Below are 14,152 nucleotides of genomic sequence, written 5' to 3'. Positions count from 1 at the left end.
TGTGTTGTTCACGTCGCATAGTTTCACCCCAACGTGTTAAGTGTTATTCATCGATAGCACTGGTAGCTTACGTCTCGTTTTTGTTAAAGACAAATAGTGTCGTACCTCATAGTCAGTATACAAATGATATGGTAGTTCTTATCAGGCGGTTTGAGCTATAGATTTACATTCATTCATGTTGTCAGTAGGAAAATTCCATGGTGCTGCTGTAGTTACAGGCGGAAAAGCAACGCTTAGACAACAAGATAAAGCCAGATTCCACAGCACCTATCAGGGTTGTGGATGAAAATACCTACTACAAAGTAAATAATCGGATATTTCATAAGTGTGTCCATTCTTTGAGAATCCAAGACCCACCCATTCCAAAATGATTTAGCGCCAGTTCTACGTCAGGGCTCAAGGCCGATTCCACTTACTCAAAATAACAACACAACGTCAACACAACTCGAACGACAAAAGCCACGGCCATCATGTACGACTCAAACCGTGAGTATATATCCTTTCAGATGTTATTATCAGCACTAATCGTCATGCGCAGGACCCCACCCACTCCTAGCTCAAGTATCCCTCACAGTCTCCCCATTCATCTCCCTCCCCTCCGCCGTAACTCTACCATACACCTACAAATCCATCGCCTCGACGCTGCCGCCCTCCATCACAACTGCTGCTGGACCTGAAAATACCACCGAAAACGCTGGCAAAACGCGCTACGTCGTCTCCTCCACCGGCGGCCATGTAGCGCACCCAGACGAGATCCTAGCATCTTGCCAGGCGCTCGAGACACATCTGAAAAAGACCATGATCGATGCCGAGCGCACAATCAAAGAATGGGAAGAGAGTACACGGCAACGCGAACTAGCAGAGAAGCGGAGGTTGGCGCCTGGTTGGTTGGATAGAGATGAGAAGTTGCTGCAGCCTGAAGCTGCATCTTCTTTGGCGGCACACAATGCGCAGAATGTTAGTGTTGGCGATAGGCATGCGAGTATCTTGGATTCGAGTACGAGGGAGCAGGAAGCGCAGTCGGTGCCTGCTATTGCGCCGAGGGATGAGGGGGAGGAGTTAGACAGGGCCTTTGGGGGGTTGGATGTGAAGTGACATTTTAACCGATCAAAGCTAATAGCAACCCGGTAATGCTACGGCAAGATGAGAGATCGCCTGCTCGCAAACATGAACGCTCAAAGATCTATCTCTTGATAACACAAAATGCTACGGATCAGATTCTCCCCTCCTTCCGCAACCCTTCATACAAGGCCCAAGCAGCAAGAGTCTTCCCATCCCTCAACCCTTCCTTCCACAAATCTGCTAACCTCACAATCTTCAACGTGATCTTTTCCCGTTCGTTTCTGTTGCCTGTCAACCGACCCTGCATCGCCTCAATCTCCTTGCGCGGCATCCTCTTTTGACACAGAAATACAGGAATGAACTCATCGCTTCCGCCTGGAGATGGATATACCGCTTTCTGCAGGTAGTCATCTTCTACAGAAGAGGAAGGAGAAGTCACACGCGAAGATGCAGAAGCTAGAGCCGTCATATCGATAAGCTCGTCCTGCGGAATCGACAGACCGGTCTCTTCGTGAATCTCTTTTGCTGCTCCGCCGGCGAACGTGCCGCTGTCGTCGAGCATGCCCGCTGGGATCTCGGCGAATTTGAGTGTACCGGCTGGAATGCGCGGTTGGACTGTCATGATGACATATTTGTCCTTTTCGGATGTGGGTGGTACATCGTCGGATTGTAGAATAAGCTACTATTTGTTAGTCCTAGGATATGAAGCAATAATGGGACGACAAGACGTACAAGCATTGCAACACTCCCCCCTCTCAGCAATATGCTCCCCGGTAAACTCTCGCCCGAATCATTAGAAACATCAGCCTTCATCTTGATGAAGCCCAACCGCCCAGCACCAAAGTAATCAACAGCCTGAATGTCGATTTTACGTAGCTTGTAAGGCGCATTGTGAAACTCGTGGGTTGATGAGGTTTGTTCTGCAAGGGATTTGTGGAGTGAGGAGAGCCAGGTTTTGAATGCTGGGAAGGCGAGGAGTTGGTCTTTTGATATGTTGTTGTCAGATGATATGGGAGGGCAGGTTACTGGTACGTCGGTCTTGGTGTTTCGAGGGTTGTCGAAGGGGATTGTGAACGTTGACGCCATTTTTGTTCTTATTTGTCTTCGTTGTGCCGAGGGCACTAGTGGTGTTGGCGTTGGTGGAGGATGTACTGATCTTGAAATTGTGTATTGTCTCGCTCTGAGTAGTGATTTCATGAGGAATTTTTCTTCTCTGTTGTGGTGATACCTTCTAATTTATGGTTTGTGGTGATGTATGATGTAAGTTTGTCAGGTTGAATCAGCCTTGTGGAGATGGAGCTATCCGTCGCGGTGCCAGGCATCAATCGACAACACCACGCGACCTCATAAGTCACTAGGGTGATTGGAGCTATACAACGAGGCTGAATTACTTGATAACATTAGTTCAGAATTATATTAAAAATGAGCTTTTCCAACTGTACAGCCCAGGTACAGCCCACCCGGCAGATAATGGAAAGCGAGCGTATGATCCCTTCCACCTATCTTTGTACGTCTAGCAAGCTTATCTTCAACGCTTTTAAGATTTATACCTTATAAAACTAGCTCACTCTTTGATCCTCATTCGTCTTCGAACTCGTTTTCTGCTGGTCTATGTACTATGAAGTATCGCGTAGAATGAACGCGATTCTTATCGATAAGGACAACCCCACATTGAAGACATGACATCAATTTCCTCAATTGCATCCTCTCTTTCCATTCACATCATCAACATGGCACAATCAAATGCGCGCTCAGCGCAAGCTTCCAAAATCCTCGAAACAAGTCCACTGGTAAGTCAGGCCTCATGCGCTTTCCCTTTCAACCTCGATCCTAATGACAACAGGACCCTGCAGAAGCCCGATGGATACGACTCGGCAAAATCACCTACACGGATCCCCTAGGCGTGAAACGAGTATGGGAAACGGCTGAGCGACAGGTACCACTTTCATAGAAATATGATCATCCCATACTATTTCTCATGCTTGTGAAACTGTAGACCCGCCCCAAAAACAGTACGATCGACGGCGTCGGCATTATCGCCATCCTCGACACGGCCCAGGGCCCCGAAATTCTGCTCCAAAAACAATTCCGACCTCCTATCAACAAAGTCTCTATCGAGGTACCTGCTGGATTGATCGATGAAGGCGAGACACCTGAGCAATGTGCCGTGAGGGAACTCAAGGAGGAGACGGGTTATGTAGGCGCGGTCGAGAAGACGAGTACGGTTATGTTTCACGGTAAGCTTCCCTGCTTTTCTTTTCTCATCTACATATGTGCATGATTCTAATAGGGGATAGACCCAGGTCTCACCAACGCAAACTCAAGCCTCGTCCACATACGAATCGACATGAGTCTTCCGGAGAACCAGAGCCCCGTCCCAGAATTGGAGGAAAATGAATTCATAGAATGTTTCACGGTTCCTTTGGCGACGCTGTATGAAGAGACGAAGCGCCTCGAACAGGAAGGATTTGGAATTGATGCACGTGTAGGCACGTTGGCAGAGGCTATTGAGTTGGGGAAGAAGTACTCATTTTGATTACGACTAAGGTTGTAAATATTAATCGACGAGGGTGAAACTATATATATAGATGGCACATAGACCACTGCGCAGCCTTAAATATCTCCACTATTCGTCAGAACTTGGAGCCGGAGCCCTGTTCTGTAAACAATCCGATTACAACAGGATATTCAAAGGACTGCGTGATAATCGCTGTGCATATTGGCAGGTTTCTTGGGACATCTGGCGACACAAATGTACGTAGGTAACCAAGATTACCATAGTCATCTGATCATTCATCTAATAATTCGTCTAATAATTCATCTGATCATTTATGTAATAATCCAGCACGAATCGATGTCATCAAGGACCCCTGATGGTGTAGTTGGTGAGTACAATGTTCACGGTCTATGGTCTGATTCATAGCTAACAAAATCCAAAGGTTTATCAAATATCTATTGTGATCGAAAGGTCGCTGGCTCGATTCCGGCTCGGGGGATTATTTTTTTCCTCTATCTCTCTTTAGGGAAAACCTCTTGTTTAATTAATCCTCAAATCTTTATTTCCGCTCAGGGGATAATCTTTTTGGATCTCTTTCCTTTCCGTTTCTTTTCCTCTAAGGGTGCTGATATCTGCACAGTAAATGTTCAGGCTTGAATACTTTCTTGAGGATCTGCTCTCGATTTGGTTCCACTGTAGACATGCCGGCACTTCTTGTTAGATCTTCCAGAGATAGCCCTCTGGTTGAGTGGTGTTCAAGAGAAAAGCACATACGCGTAACAATTCTTCTCTGTCCTGAGTATTAGCTTTTTATAGAAGCTTGGCCTTTTGTTCAACACATCTTCTACTTTCCGGTAGCGAACCCGAGAGCCTGTCCGCCATCTGTCAACTTCATGAGCGCACCACCTCTCCAGTTACTGTCGAGGCCTCGGTACCAGATAGAATCAAACAAGTCATCTTGGCAAGATAAACTAAGCTTCCCAACTGTTATAGTGTCCAGATTGTACAGATGAAGGTATATTTTTTTCAAGATAGACAAAAAGATTTAAGGATCAATAAAAAAGAGGTTTTCCCTAAAGAGAGATAGAGGAAAAAAATAATCCCCCGAGCCGGAATCGAGCCAGCGACCTTTCGATCACAATAGATATTTCGAACGTGATAAACCTTTGGATTTTGTTAGCTATGAATCAGACCATAGACCGTGAACATTGTACTCACCAACTACACCATCAGGGGTTCTGTTATCTAACGCTGCTATTTTTAGATTCATTATCCATCTGATGTTGAGATTCATTAACCGTCTAATGTTTAGATCATTTAGGCAACTCCCAATTTGGAAGCATCGCCCCTTTCATATATAAATATTCAACAGATGACATGAACCTGAACATCATCACTCAGTCCAGAATCCCTCTTAGGATAGTAGAATCACCGTAGTATACTCTTAGAACACAAAAAGGTATCTCCAACCCAATCCTTTCATAATTCAATACCCTCGGCCTTCAACCCGAATCCTCGAATACCCGCTCTACGGAGTATCTGCCGGATAAATCCAAACCTCAAACCCTCCACCAAACAGGACAAGTCTACGGACGACTCTGAACCGATAGCACTTTCAGCAGTCTGACGTGCAGTACGTACAGCAGCCCCGCTGGGACACTAACGCAGACATGGAATAGCCTCGTCTTCAAATTGTCGTTGTGCATATCTAGCGTGCAAGCCACTGGCGTCGCGCTTTGTGGAGACGTTTCCGATGGAGGCTGTATCTTGTCGACGTCCACTCATTACCAATGTCGGCGATGGTAGAAAAATTTACACGTTTAGAATGATGGAATGGATGTTCTGCAAGGGTACTCTATTCCTGGAACTACCGTAACAGAAATCATGTCTATGGTGTTGCAGAAATGAAAAGTAACAAGGACAACGCATAGCCCCAAGTAGTAAAAAAATCCAGACCCGTGCGCCAGATCAGACCTCTGCGCTTTCTTTCGCCGATGAAAAAAGTACAGTACATGATCATGCAATCCATGAAACCTCGTGATGCTCATTAGAAAGAAAAAAAGGGAGCTAAACTCCGTTGAACCACCCGAGTGCTCAAGATGGTTCGTAAAAGGTTGGAAAGATGAAGTGAAGTAGCGCTAGTAAAAGGTATCAGAAAAGAAAAAAAAAACCAAGGACAAAAGCCAATGCTTAAAGGCTAGCAAGGCTGGTGTTGGAAGGCTCCTCGATGTGCTTGAGGCATGACTCGAATTCGGCCCAGTCCTTCATGACGATCTTAGCACCGAGTTCGGTCAACTTGGCGGCCATCTCGCCACGCTGGTCGTCGCCGTGATAGCTACCGACGTAGCCAATGACCGGGATGCCAGCACGGATAGCACTGAGAGCGCCGGAGCGACTGTCTTCGATGGCAACGCACTCTTCGGCCTTCTTGCCCAAGACGTTGATGGCGTGAAGGTAGATAGCGGGGTCGGGCTTGGAGGTAGGCTTGGGGAGAGAGGTAGCAGCGCTGAAGATGTGGTCTGCCTTGAAGTATTTGTCCTGGTGGACTTTCTTGATAGATGCGCGAACACGACGGAGAGCAGAAGAGGAGACAACAGCCATGTCGTATTTTCCGGACTCGTGAAGCTTTTCCAATTCCTCCATGACACCGACACAGGGGACAGCCTTGGCCTCGAGCTTGGCGATGACTTGGTTCTCTTCTTCCTTGACGTAGTACTCAATCTCGTCCTTGTCCATCTCAAAGCCGTACTTGGCTTGAAGAGAGACCATCATACCGCGGAAGTTCTGGCCGACAAAGTCCTTGATGAGTTCCTCACCAGTGTAGCGGTCGGTGATGTCACGCTTAGCCAAGATCTCGTTGGCGATGTCAGCGCAGGCCTCGAAGGCAAGCTCCTCGGACATCACGAGGGTGTTGTCGCAGTCGAACAGGAGTTGAGTGATCTGTGGGTGTCAGTGGTGGGTCTTGAGCCATGCTGGAATCCGGGGAAGCATACCTTAGCCATTTTGCTATTTGGTTATGTGATATCAAAAGCTGAACAGTGAGGTGGAGTTGATAGTGAGTGATCGATAGATAGATGTAGATGGTGGAGGGGTAGTGAGGGGGGCTGAGGTCGAGTTACAATGGATGGAATGTGAGAGGATGTTGGTAGATGAGTTGAGGGGAAGAATAGCAAGAAGGGGAAATGAGTGTTTTAAGTATGCTGGTATACGTTTGTCGACTCCCAAAGGGGGAGCACAAACAGAACCGTGGGACCACAGGAAATGACCTCAACGGGAAGGCGCGCACTGGCAGACAATGACGCTGTCCCGGCGGAAATGAGCGATTGCATCAGTCAGTCAGGACTGCGCCAATCAGGACCCATCAGTTCGCAGTCTGGTGGGACTGACTGTGACTAATCACAGACCCGGGCGGTGACGTCGCCCTGTCGGAGCAGCGGGCAGATTCGACAATAGACTGCGATTGGTCAAATGCCAGGCGGTCGGGGGCATTCGGGGAGCGTCGCAGTCAAACAGGACTAGCGTCAGTTTCTGGTGTCAAACGCCCGCTCTCTCGCCCAGCGTCCCTGCCACGGATGGCTCTGATGATACTGCAGCACCGCCAAGCGGGGCCTCTTTTTCAGGTTGTACACTCAGCTAGGATACCACCAGGAGCACATGTAAATGCTGTCAACCCAATCACCGCGTCGACCGTGCAACCTCTTCGGCAGAAAGGACGTCGACGCGAAAGTGGACACTGACAAGGAACGATTAATTCACTCATGTGCTTATTCCGTACAACAGCGCTACTGTACTACGCAGTGAAGTCTATGAAAAGAAGCTGAATCGAATCGTGACTTCGCCACTGGCTGAGGTCTTGGATGATTCAATACGACGTCAAAGTGGCTCGGTGCCCTGCCCCACTGCGCGGTTCGTATCATCGTGAGTTCTCCGGTCAACCGTTTTGGGTATACACTTTAGAGTCATGATTGCCTAAAAGAAGACAGCGGGATCAAAAAGCACTCAGTTACACCCAGTCGTTGCCCTACGCATAGTATTAGGTAATAGGTGCCCCCTTCTGCACCAAGGAATCGGTTACTGCCGTGACTTCCTCTACATAGTAACTTCACAGAGACCTGACACTAGTAAGGTTCGGTTAATGAAAGTGATGATGCGGACAAGGCGACAAGGCACGGAAATCCACCATGCCATTTCCAGCTTAGCCCGTCTTCCCGTTCTTTAGTTTGTTCACCAACTTCCCTTGACCGAAACAGACTAGTCCCAATATCTAATTTTCCGTACCTGATGTCAAGCGTGATTGGACACAATCTTCCAGGAACAATCTCTGATCACTCATTCGCCAATGGCCTGACGAGATAAAGATAAAAAAAAAACCCTCATTGATCTTCTTGTACAAGTTAGACCAAAACTCAGTCATACAATCCGGCGCAATGAGCTCCGACGAAAGGGCGACGAGCAATGCGTACCCGGTCTCCCTATCAGAAATCGAGTTCCCGTCTGCAGCCGTCTCAGTATCACAGCTTCTAACATCATTACGGCGTTCTGCGCTGTCAGTTACGAATCGTCTACGCTCAATTGAAGCAGACGCCCGCTTTGTGTCAGAGGTGGCCGAGCATTATGGGGGTTTACCCCTCATTGCCAACGAACGCTGTGGCAGTTGGTATATCAATCCGACGCGCAAGGCCGGTAGCGTCTACTTCAAAAGCACGGATGGCCATACTGGGGTCTGGGAGTTTAGTTTCCGTAGGCTCAATTTGCAGGTTCTCGAGCTTGCTCGGCAGCGTGGCGGGTAAGCTCTCGACTCTATCATTCATACGCTACCAGTTCCGTCGCGACGAGTCATTTTTGACCGAGATTAATATGGTTGTTACACAGGTGTATTATCGTGGATTCTACCCGCAGGGGTAAATGTACGTTTGATCCACTCTCTCCATTCTGATCCCGAAGAAATACGGGGTCGATCGCATTTGTCTACATACATGGGTTATGGTTACATGTGAACCTGGACAAGCCATTTCTCGTCTTTTGAGCTAACACGTGTGCAATAGTGATGCCCGATGCTCTCTCCAAAACTGTTCCGATATGGAGTGCTGTTTTGAATCGAGCCCTGTTTCCATCAGAACCTGCATATCACCTAGTCCAGTTCCCGCCTAATTTTCTACCTGCCTCGGAAGAAGCACAAATCGAGAGACGAATTGACGGATTTGTCAAGACCTTCAAGGTAGGCAATTATCTTAGTCTCCGGTGAACCCGGTCGCTAATATTTGTGCTTGATAGGAGTTGAAACTTGATTTGGACCAATTGAGAAAGGATCTAGGCTCTCCAATCAAGATTGCATGGGCCAATCAGACCTACTTTTATCCTACCACACTTCAGAAAGGGGATGGCTACAACCTTTTTGTGCTCTGCTCGGCCTCGAGAAGAGTGCACGGTGCCGAGGCATCTGAAGGAGGGTATATTCAAGGCGCAGGCGACGACGCTGAGAAATGGTCTCATGGATTGACTCCCCCTATTTTTTGGGCAAATCGGGACCTTCTCATTAATACAGATGAGAGCGACCTACCGCATGTCATTCAAGAGTTGGTCTCGAAGACTGATGCCCACAGTAATGGTGATACTAAAGTCGGCGTCCCGATCCGCCCATCGTCGAATCTATACATCTGCCAGTCCCGACCCAACGACTTAAGAATACAGGGTGAATATGATCTCGCCATCGCCTGTAATGACAAGCCTGATCTGTCCACTGCGAAGAGGTTGAATCTTGGTTGTGGTTCTCACAAACTCGGCAGTCGAGATCTACGGGCTGCCTTGGACAAAGTGAAAGCGTTTGCAGAGAACAACCTCACGGCCAATCCGGCACAATCAATACTAGTCACTTGTGAAACGGGGAAGGATCTTTCTGTCGGGACACTTTTGACTATCATTTGCCTTTTTTATGATGACAATGGTGAATATCTTCCTCGACTGTGTTTCTGTACTTATTTACTGAACCAACCGTACTTAGGCAAGTTCGTCGGACCGCAAACAGACGTATACATCGACAAACAATATATCCGCCAACGCTTGACATGGATCGTAACGTCAAAACCGGACGCGAACCCTTCACGAGCGACACTCCAATCAGTCAACGCATTTCTTTTGCAGAGGCCAGATTGATCCATGACCTGGTTGGATATAAACGCTAAATACAGTAATCTCGTATATGATCTGTCTAATAATCGTCCACCGCTTCGACGATAGCCCCCGCGGCGCCCTGATCCAATCCATCCAAAACATCCATGTCCTCCTGACGAACCTCAAAGTCAAATACATCAGCGTTGGCGGCAATTCGCTCGGGGTTTGAGCTCTTGGGTAGCGGAACCCAGTTCTTTTGTAGACTATACCGGACCAATACCTGGGCAGTAGTCTTTCCGTATTTCTGCGCCAGGGACACTAGTGTAGGATCATTGGCCTTGTTACCGCGGACAAGAGGACAATAAGCCTCGATGATGATACCATGCTGTTGGCAGTATCGTACAGTCTGACGTTGTTGACACCATGGATGGAGCTGTATCAGTCAGCATCTTCTGAAGTATATGGCTATAGCACTTTCACCAGACTGGCAAACGCACCTCAATCTGATTGATATGAGGCGGAAAAATCTTCGCATAACTCTTCATCTCCTCCATGTGCCCAACCCCATAATTGCTCACACCAATACTCTTCGTCCTACCTTCCTCCAACACTCTTTCGAGCGCCTGCCACAACTCCTTTCTGCCGGACGAGCCCGATTTGGCACTATGAATCAGAAACAGATCGACAAAGCCATCTTTGTCTCCTCCAGAAATCTTGTCTATGCTCTCCACAATCTTTTCGTAGGTTGCCTGCGGCGATCCGCCGGGACTCATGATCTTGGTGGTTATAAAGACTTCATCCCGTCTCAGGCCGGACTGCCGAAATGCCTCGCCGACTTCCTTCTCATTGCCATAGAACTGGGCGGAGTCGATGTGTCGGTATCCCGTCTTGAGGGCTGTGAGGGTACTCTGGACGCAATCGTCGCCGTGGCTGCGGTACACGCCGAATCCGAGGCGGGGGATATGCACGGTTGATTGGGGGAGGGGAAGGGTGTCTGTTATTTTGAGAGCTGGCATTGTTGCGTTTGTATTTTCGTTCGTCAATTGAGGTGTATGGAATAAGGGGAGTGGTGAAGGGAAATTATTTTAGACATGACGTGCAAATGTCAGATCGGTAAGATGGTGGATAAAACCCCACCCTGCCCAGCTGACGGAATCGGAGAGATGATATCATCACAAGGGACTTTTCTTTGGGTTGGTATTGAAGCTCCTCACTACATCAATTTACAATTCTAGATGTGTTGGTACTGCATTGTGTGTAAGTGATAACTACTGTACGTTGGCGCTTTTTGATATGTTCTGGATATATGAAGCGACTATCAACTGTATATAAATACAGGGTCTAGAATGAGGGGCTATCCGAGCACCACCTATCTGCTGCACATGATTCAAACCAAGCATGTAGATCTTAGAAGTAAAAGAAAACCCAAAAGTCTATAATCTTGCGGACTAATATAAAAGAAACACACTGAGGACAAAATAAGAATAAGTTGACCAAAACGTGGTTCGGCAGGGCAGCCGGTTGCTGTGGTCTGGCTGGCGGCTAAGTGTTTGTTGACAACACAAGCCCTAGTCCCAAAAGGGCAAAAACAAAAAAAGGGAGTCAGTCGCCCCTACCCGTGCGGAGAAGAGACAACTCTGCCAACAAACATCCACCGCACAAGCCAGTCTTGTAGTTGCAAATCATTACTTTTATTTTGTTCCGCTCGAAAGAAAACTTTTGTTCTGCGACCATTGGATACATTCCATCTTACGATTCTTACTAGCATCCCGTGTTTCGATCCGGATCGGCGTCAGATCGTGGAGACACTAGAGAGGGGGATTGAAGATTCTACGTCTTGTTTCAATCCGTTCGACCATTTCAACACTGCCCCTCCTTGCAGCTCGCTGCGTTCATTGAATATTCTTCGCTTTTCAACAAACTCCTTCTTTATTCTGAATACGTTATTAATATTGTTGCCCATCTCGTCCGAACCCCGCGGCGCTCTATGCAACCATGTTGATGGTCGAGAAGCAGTGGATTCTTGTACAGCAAAAGACATTCACCAAATGGTATGTTGGCAGAATATGTGCACATATAACCGTCTAATTTTAATCTACAGGCTCAACAACAAGTTGAAGGTCAGGAATCTGGCCATCAGCGACTTGACGCAAGATTTGTCCGATGGAGTAAGTGACTGCCTCATTACATTCCAGACCAGAACTAACGTTTGGCACAGGTTAATCTTATACATCTACTGGAAATCCTCGGAGACGAGTCCCTCGGTCGATATGCCTCCAAACCCAAGCTACGCGTTCAGAAGTTCGAAAATGTCAATAAAGGATTAGATTTCATCAAGCTGCGCGGAATCCAAATGACCAACATCGGTGCTGGAGATATCGTGGACGGAAATCAAAAGATTATACTCGGGTTGATATGGACTCTTATTTCGAAATTCACCATCAGCGATATCAGTTCTGAGGGCATGTCCGCCAAGGAAGGGTTGTTGCTGTGGTGTCAACGCAAAACGGCTTGTTACCCCGAAGTCGAAGTTCGAGATTTCTCAGCGAGTTGGAATGATGGGTTGGCTTTTTGTGCGTTGCTGGATATTCATCGACCCGATCTGATTGATTTTGATTCTTTGGATAAGAATGACCATCGAGGGAATATGCAATTGGCCTTTGATATTGCTGCCAATGAGATCGGTATCCCAGACTTGCTCGATGTGGAGGATGTGTGCGACGTGGACAAACCCGATGAGCGGTCATTGATGACGTACATTGCATATTGGTTCCATGCTTTCTCGCAATTGGAAAAGGTCGAAAATGCCGGTCGACGAGTGGAGAAGTTCGTGAGCAATATGCAAGGCGCTTGGGAAATGCAGTCTTCCTACGAGAAACGGATGAAGGAATTGCTAGCTCAGATTGCGAATCAAAGAGCGGAATGGCAAGGCGCGTCCTTTGAAGGTACATACACTGATGCAAAGGTGCAGCTCGCCGAGTTTTCACATTATAAGCGAAACCAGAAACGAAAATGGGTGGCAGAAAAGTCCGATCTTGCTGCTTTATTGGGGAATATCAAGACCAAGCTCAGCACGTACCGTCTGCGACCTTACGAACCCCCGGCAGATTTGTCTTTGGACAGATGCGACCGAGATTGGGAAGGGTTGATGCAAGAAGAGCAAGGACGCAGTCAGCTCATCAATGAGACCATTCGGGATATCAAGAACAAATTGCGCCGCTCTTTCGCCGACAAAGCCAATGATTTTGCGCTCACCCTAAAGACATTGACTCTTGCCATTTCGGGTCTTGAAGGCGATGTTGAAGACCAGCTGACTCATGTCAAGCGTCTGAATGATAATCTACCGCCTCTTGATGCATTCTTAGAGACTATTGCAGATCTAGAGGAACAGTGTGTCGAGGCAAATATCGATGAGAACGATTACACCACGTATACGCTGGACGAGTTGTCTTACGAGCTGGGGCTGGTCAAATCCAGCGTAGCCAAGAAGCTTGCGTTTTTAGAGAATCAAATGGTGGCACGAAATATGACCAATCTCACGCCGATACAACTGGAAGAATTCGAATCCGTGTTTCGACATTTCGATCGAGATGGATCAAACACTCTACAAGAAATCGAATTTTCAGCCGCTTTGGCTAGTCTTGGTCTTGTCTATGATGAAGAAGAGATGCATGAGGTGTTCTTAGAGACTTGTGGCCGCAACTCGACAGTTAGCTTTGAGCAGTTTATTCGCTTCATGGTTAGTGTGACGGAAGATCAGAACACTGCAGAGCAGGTGTTTCAGAGCTTCCGCGAAGTGGCTGATGGAAAGGTAAGCAACTTATAACAGAGAAACGTTTCAAAGCTAACCGTATGCAGCCGTACGTAACAGAACTCGACCTCCGACACTCTCTTATTCCCGACGAACTCATCGATAATCTTCTCGAGTCGATGCCCAAGCACGAAGGGCCTGACCTACTCGAAGATCGGGATCTACCGAAATACGATTATATCACATTTATGGAGAAAATGATGGACAATCAAGGGACGTCAGAAGATACCAAACGCTCGCTCAATGGCGGTCATTGATTCATAGAAAGGAAGTTGGCAACTGCTTAAAGTAATCAGCATATCTGGTGTTCGTCCGTCACATACATACAGGGGGTGTTTGTTTCAATGCATAGCTCGTGTTGTTTTTCAGGTAATACTTTTGAATTGTTTATGCATGCTGGCCAGGCATTGTCTGTTTTCTTGTGTTTATTTATAGTTTGTATGCTTGGCTTGGATGTGCATTTCTTCTAGGGAGGGCCGAAATTGTTCCGTCCAAATATCAGACTGGTATTATAATAATACTTCTTAAAACGAATCTCCATGTCAATAGCATTTTAGATTAAACATATATCAATCGTATTGTTTTGTCAATCTCGTACATGTCACGTGATATATTCTGCGGCTGAGCTCATCTCCATCTTCTATCCGCCTTGGCTTGAGTTTAATTCAACT

General features: G+C 47.2%; 7 protein-coding genes across 7 annotated transcripts; 4 read left to right on the top strand and 3 right to left on the bottom strand.

Annotated features, from left to right (window-relative positions):
• Window positions 1-470: 470 nt before the first annotated feature.
• On the top strand, window positions 471-1,095 carry BHQ10_007743 (uncharacterized protein; the record flags this gene model as incomplete). The annotated part of the gene is made up of 2 exons (XM_040880472.1): window positions 471-486; window positions 539-1,095. The coding sequence occupies 2 exons, from the start codon at window positions 471-473 to the stop codon at window positions 1,093-1,095; spliced, it is 573 nt and encodes a 190-aa protein (XP_040736246.1).
• Window positions 1,096-1,213: 118 nt separating this feature from the next.
• On the bottom strand, window positions 1,214-2,148 carry BHQ10_007742 (uncharacterized protein; the record flags this gene model as incomplete). The annotated part of the gene is made up of 2 exons (XM_040880471.1): window positions 1,214-1,741; window positions 1,795-2,148. 2 exons carry the CDS (start codon window positions 2,146-2,148, stop codon window positions 1,214-1,216), a joined length of 882 nt encoding a protein of 293 aa, XP_040736245.1.
• A 644-nt stretch (window positions 2,149-2,792) lies between these two features.
• Window positions 2,793-3,598, top strand: BHQ10_007741 (uncharacterized protein; the record flags this gene model as incomplete). Its single annotated transcript, XM_040880470.1, has 4 exons — window positions 2,793-2,852; window positions 2,906-2,998; window positions 3,059-3,299; window positions 3,360-3,598. 4 exons carry the CDS (start codon window positions 2,793-2,795, stop codon window positions 3,596-3,598), a joined length of 633 nt encoding a protein of 210 aa, XP_040736244.1.
• Window positions 3,599-5,749: 2,151 nt separating this feature from the next.
• On the bottom strand, window positions 5,750-6,561 carry BHQ10_007740 (uncharacterized protein; the record flags this gene model as incomplete). Its single annotated transcript, XM_040880469.1, has 2 exons — window positions 5,750-6,499; window positions 6,553-6,561. The coding sequence occupies 2 exons, from the start codon at window positions 6,559-6,561 to the stop codon at window positions 5,750-5,752; spliced, it is 759 nt and encodes a 252-aa protein (XP_040736243.1).
• A 1,425-nt stretch (window positions 6,562-7,986) lies between these two features.
• On the top strand, window positions 7,987-9,712 carry BHQ10_007739 (uncharacterized protein; the record flags this gene model as incomplete). Its single annotated transcript, XM_040880467.1, has 5 exons — window positions 7,987-8,345; window positions 8,432-8,466; window positions 8,605-8,777; window positions 8,834-9,503; window positions 9,561-9,712. The coding sequence occupies 5 exons, from the start codon at window positions 7,987-7,989 to the stop codon at window positions 9,710-9,712; spliced, it is 1,389 nt and encodes a 462-aa protein (XP_040736242.1).
• Window positions 9,713-9,767: 55 nt separating this feature from the next.
• Window positions 9,768-10,686, bottom strand: BHQ10_007738 (uncharacterized protein; the record flags this gene model as incomplete). Its single annotated transcript, XM_040880466.1, has 2 exons — window positions 9,768-10,103; window positions 10,168-10,686. The coding sequence occupies 2 exons, from the start codon at window positions 10,684-10,686 to the stop codon at window positions 9,768-9,770; spliced, it is 855 nt and encodes a 284-aa protein (XP_040736241.1).
• A 979-nt stretch (window positions 10,687-11,665) lies between these two features.
• On the top strand, window positions 11,666-13,738 carry BHQ10_007737 (uncharacterized protein; the record flags this gene model as incomplete). The annotated part of the gene is made up of 4 exons (XM_040880465.1): window positions 11,666-11,721; window positions 11,772-11,838; window positions 11,889-13,481; window positions 13,529-13,738. 4 exons carry the CDS (start codon window positions 11,666-11,668, stop codon window positions 13,736-13,738), a joined length of 1,926 nt encoding a protein of 641 aa, XP_040736240.1.
• Window positions 13,739-14,152: the final 414 nt, after the last annotated feature.

The sequence above is a fragment of the Talaromyces amestolkiae genome (assembly GCF_001896365.1).
Source record: "Talaromyces amestolkiae strain CIB chromosome Unknown scaffold16.1, whole genome shotgun sequence".
Taxonomy (NCBI): domain Eukaryota; kingdom Fungi; phylum Ascomycota; class Eurotiomycetes; order Eurotiales; family Trichocomaceae; genus Talaromyces; species Talaromyces amestolkiae.
Note: the sequence above shows the minus strand (reverse complement) of the source record. Positions and strands in the feature narration are given on the sequence as shown.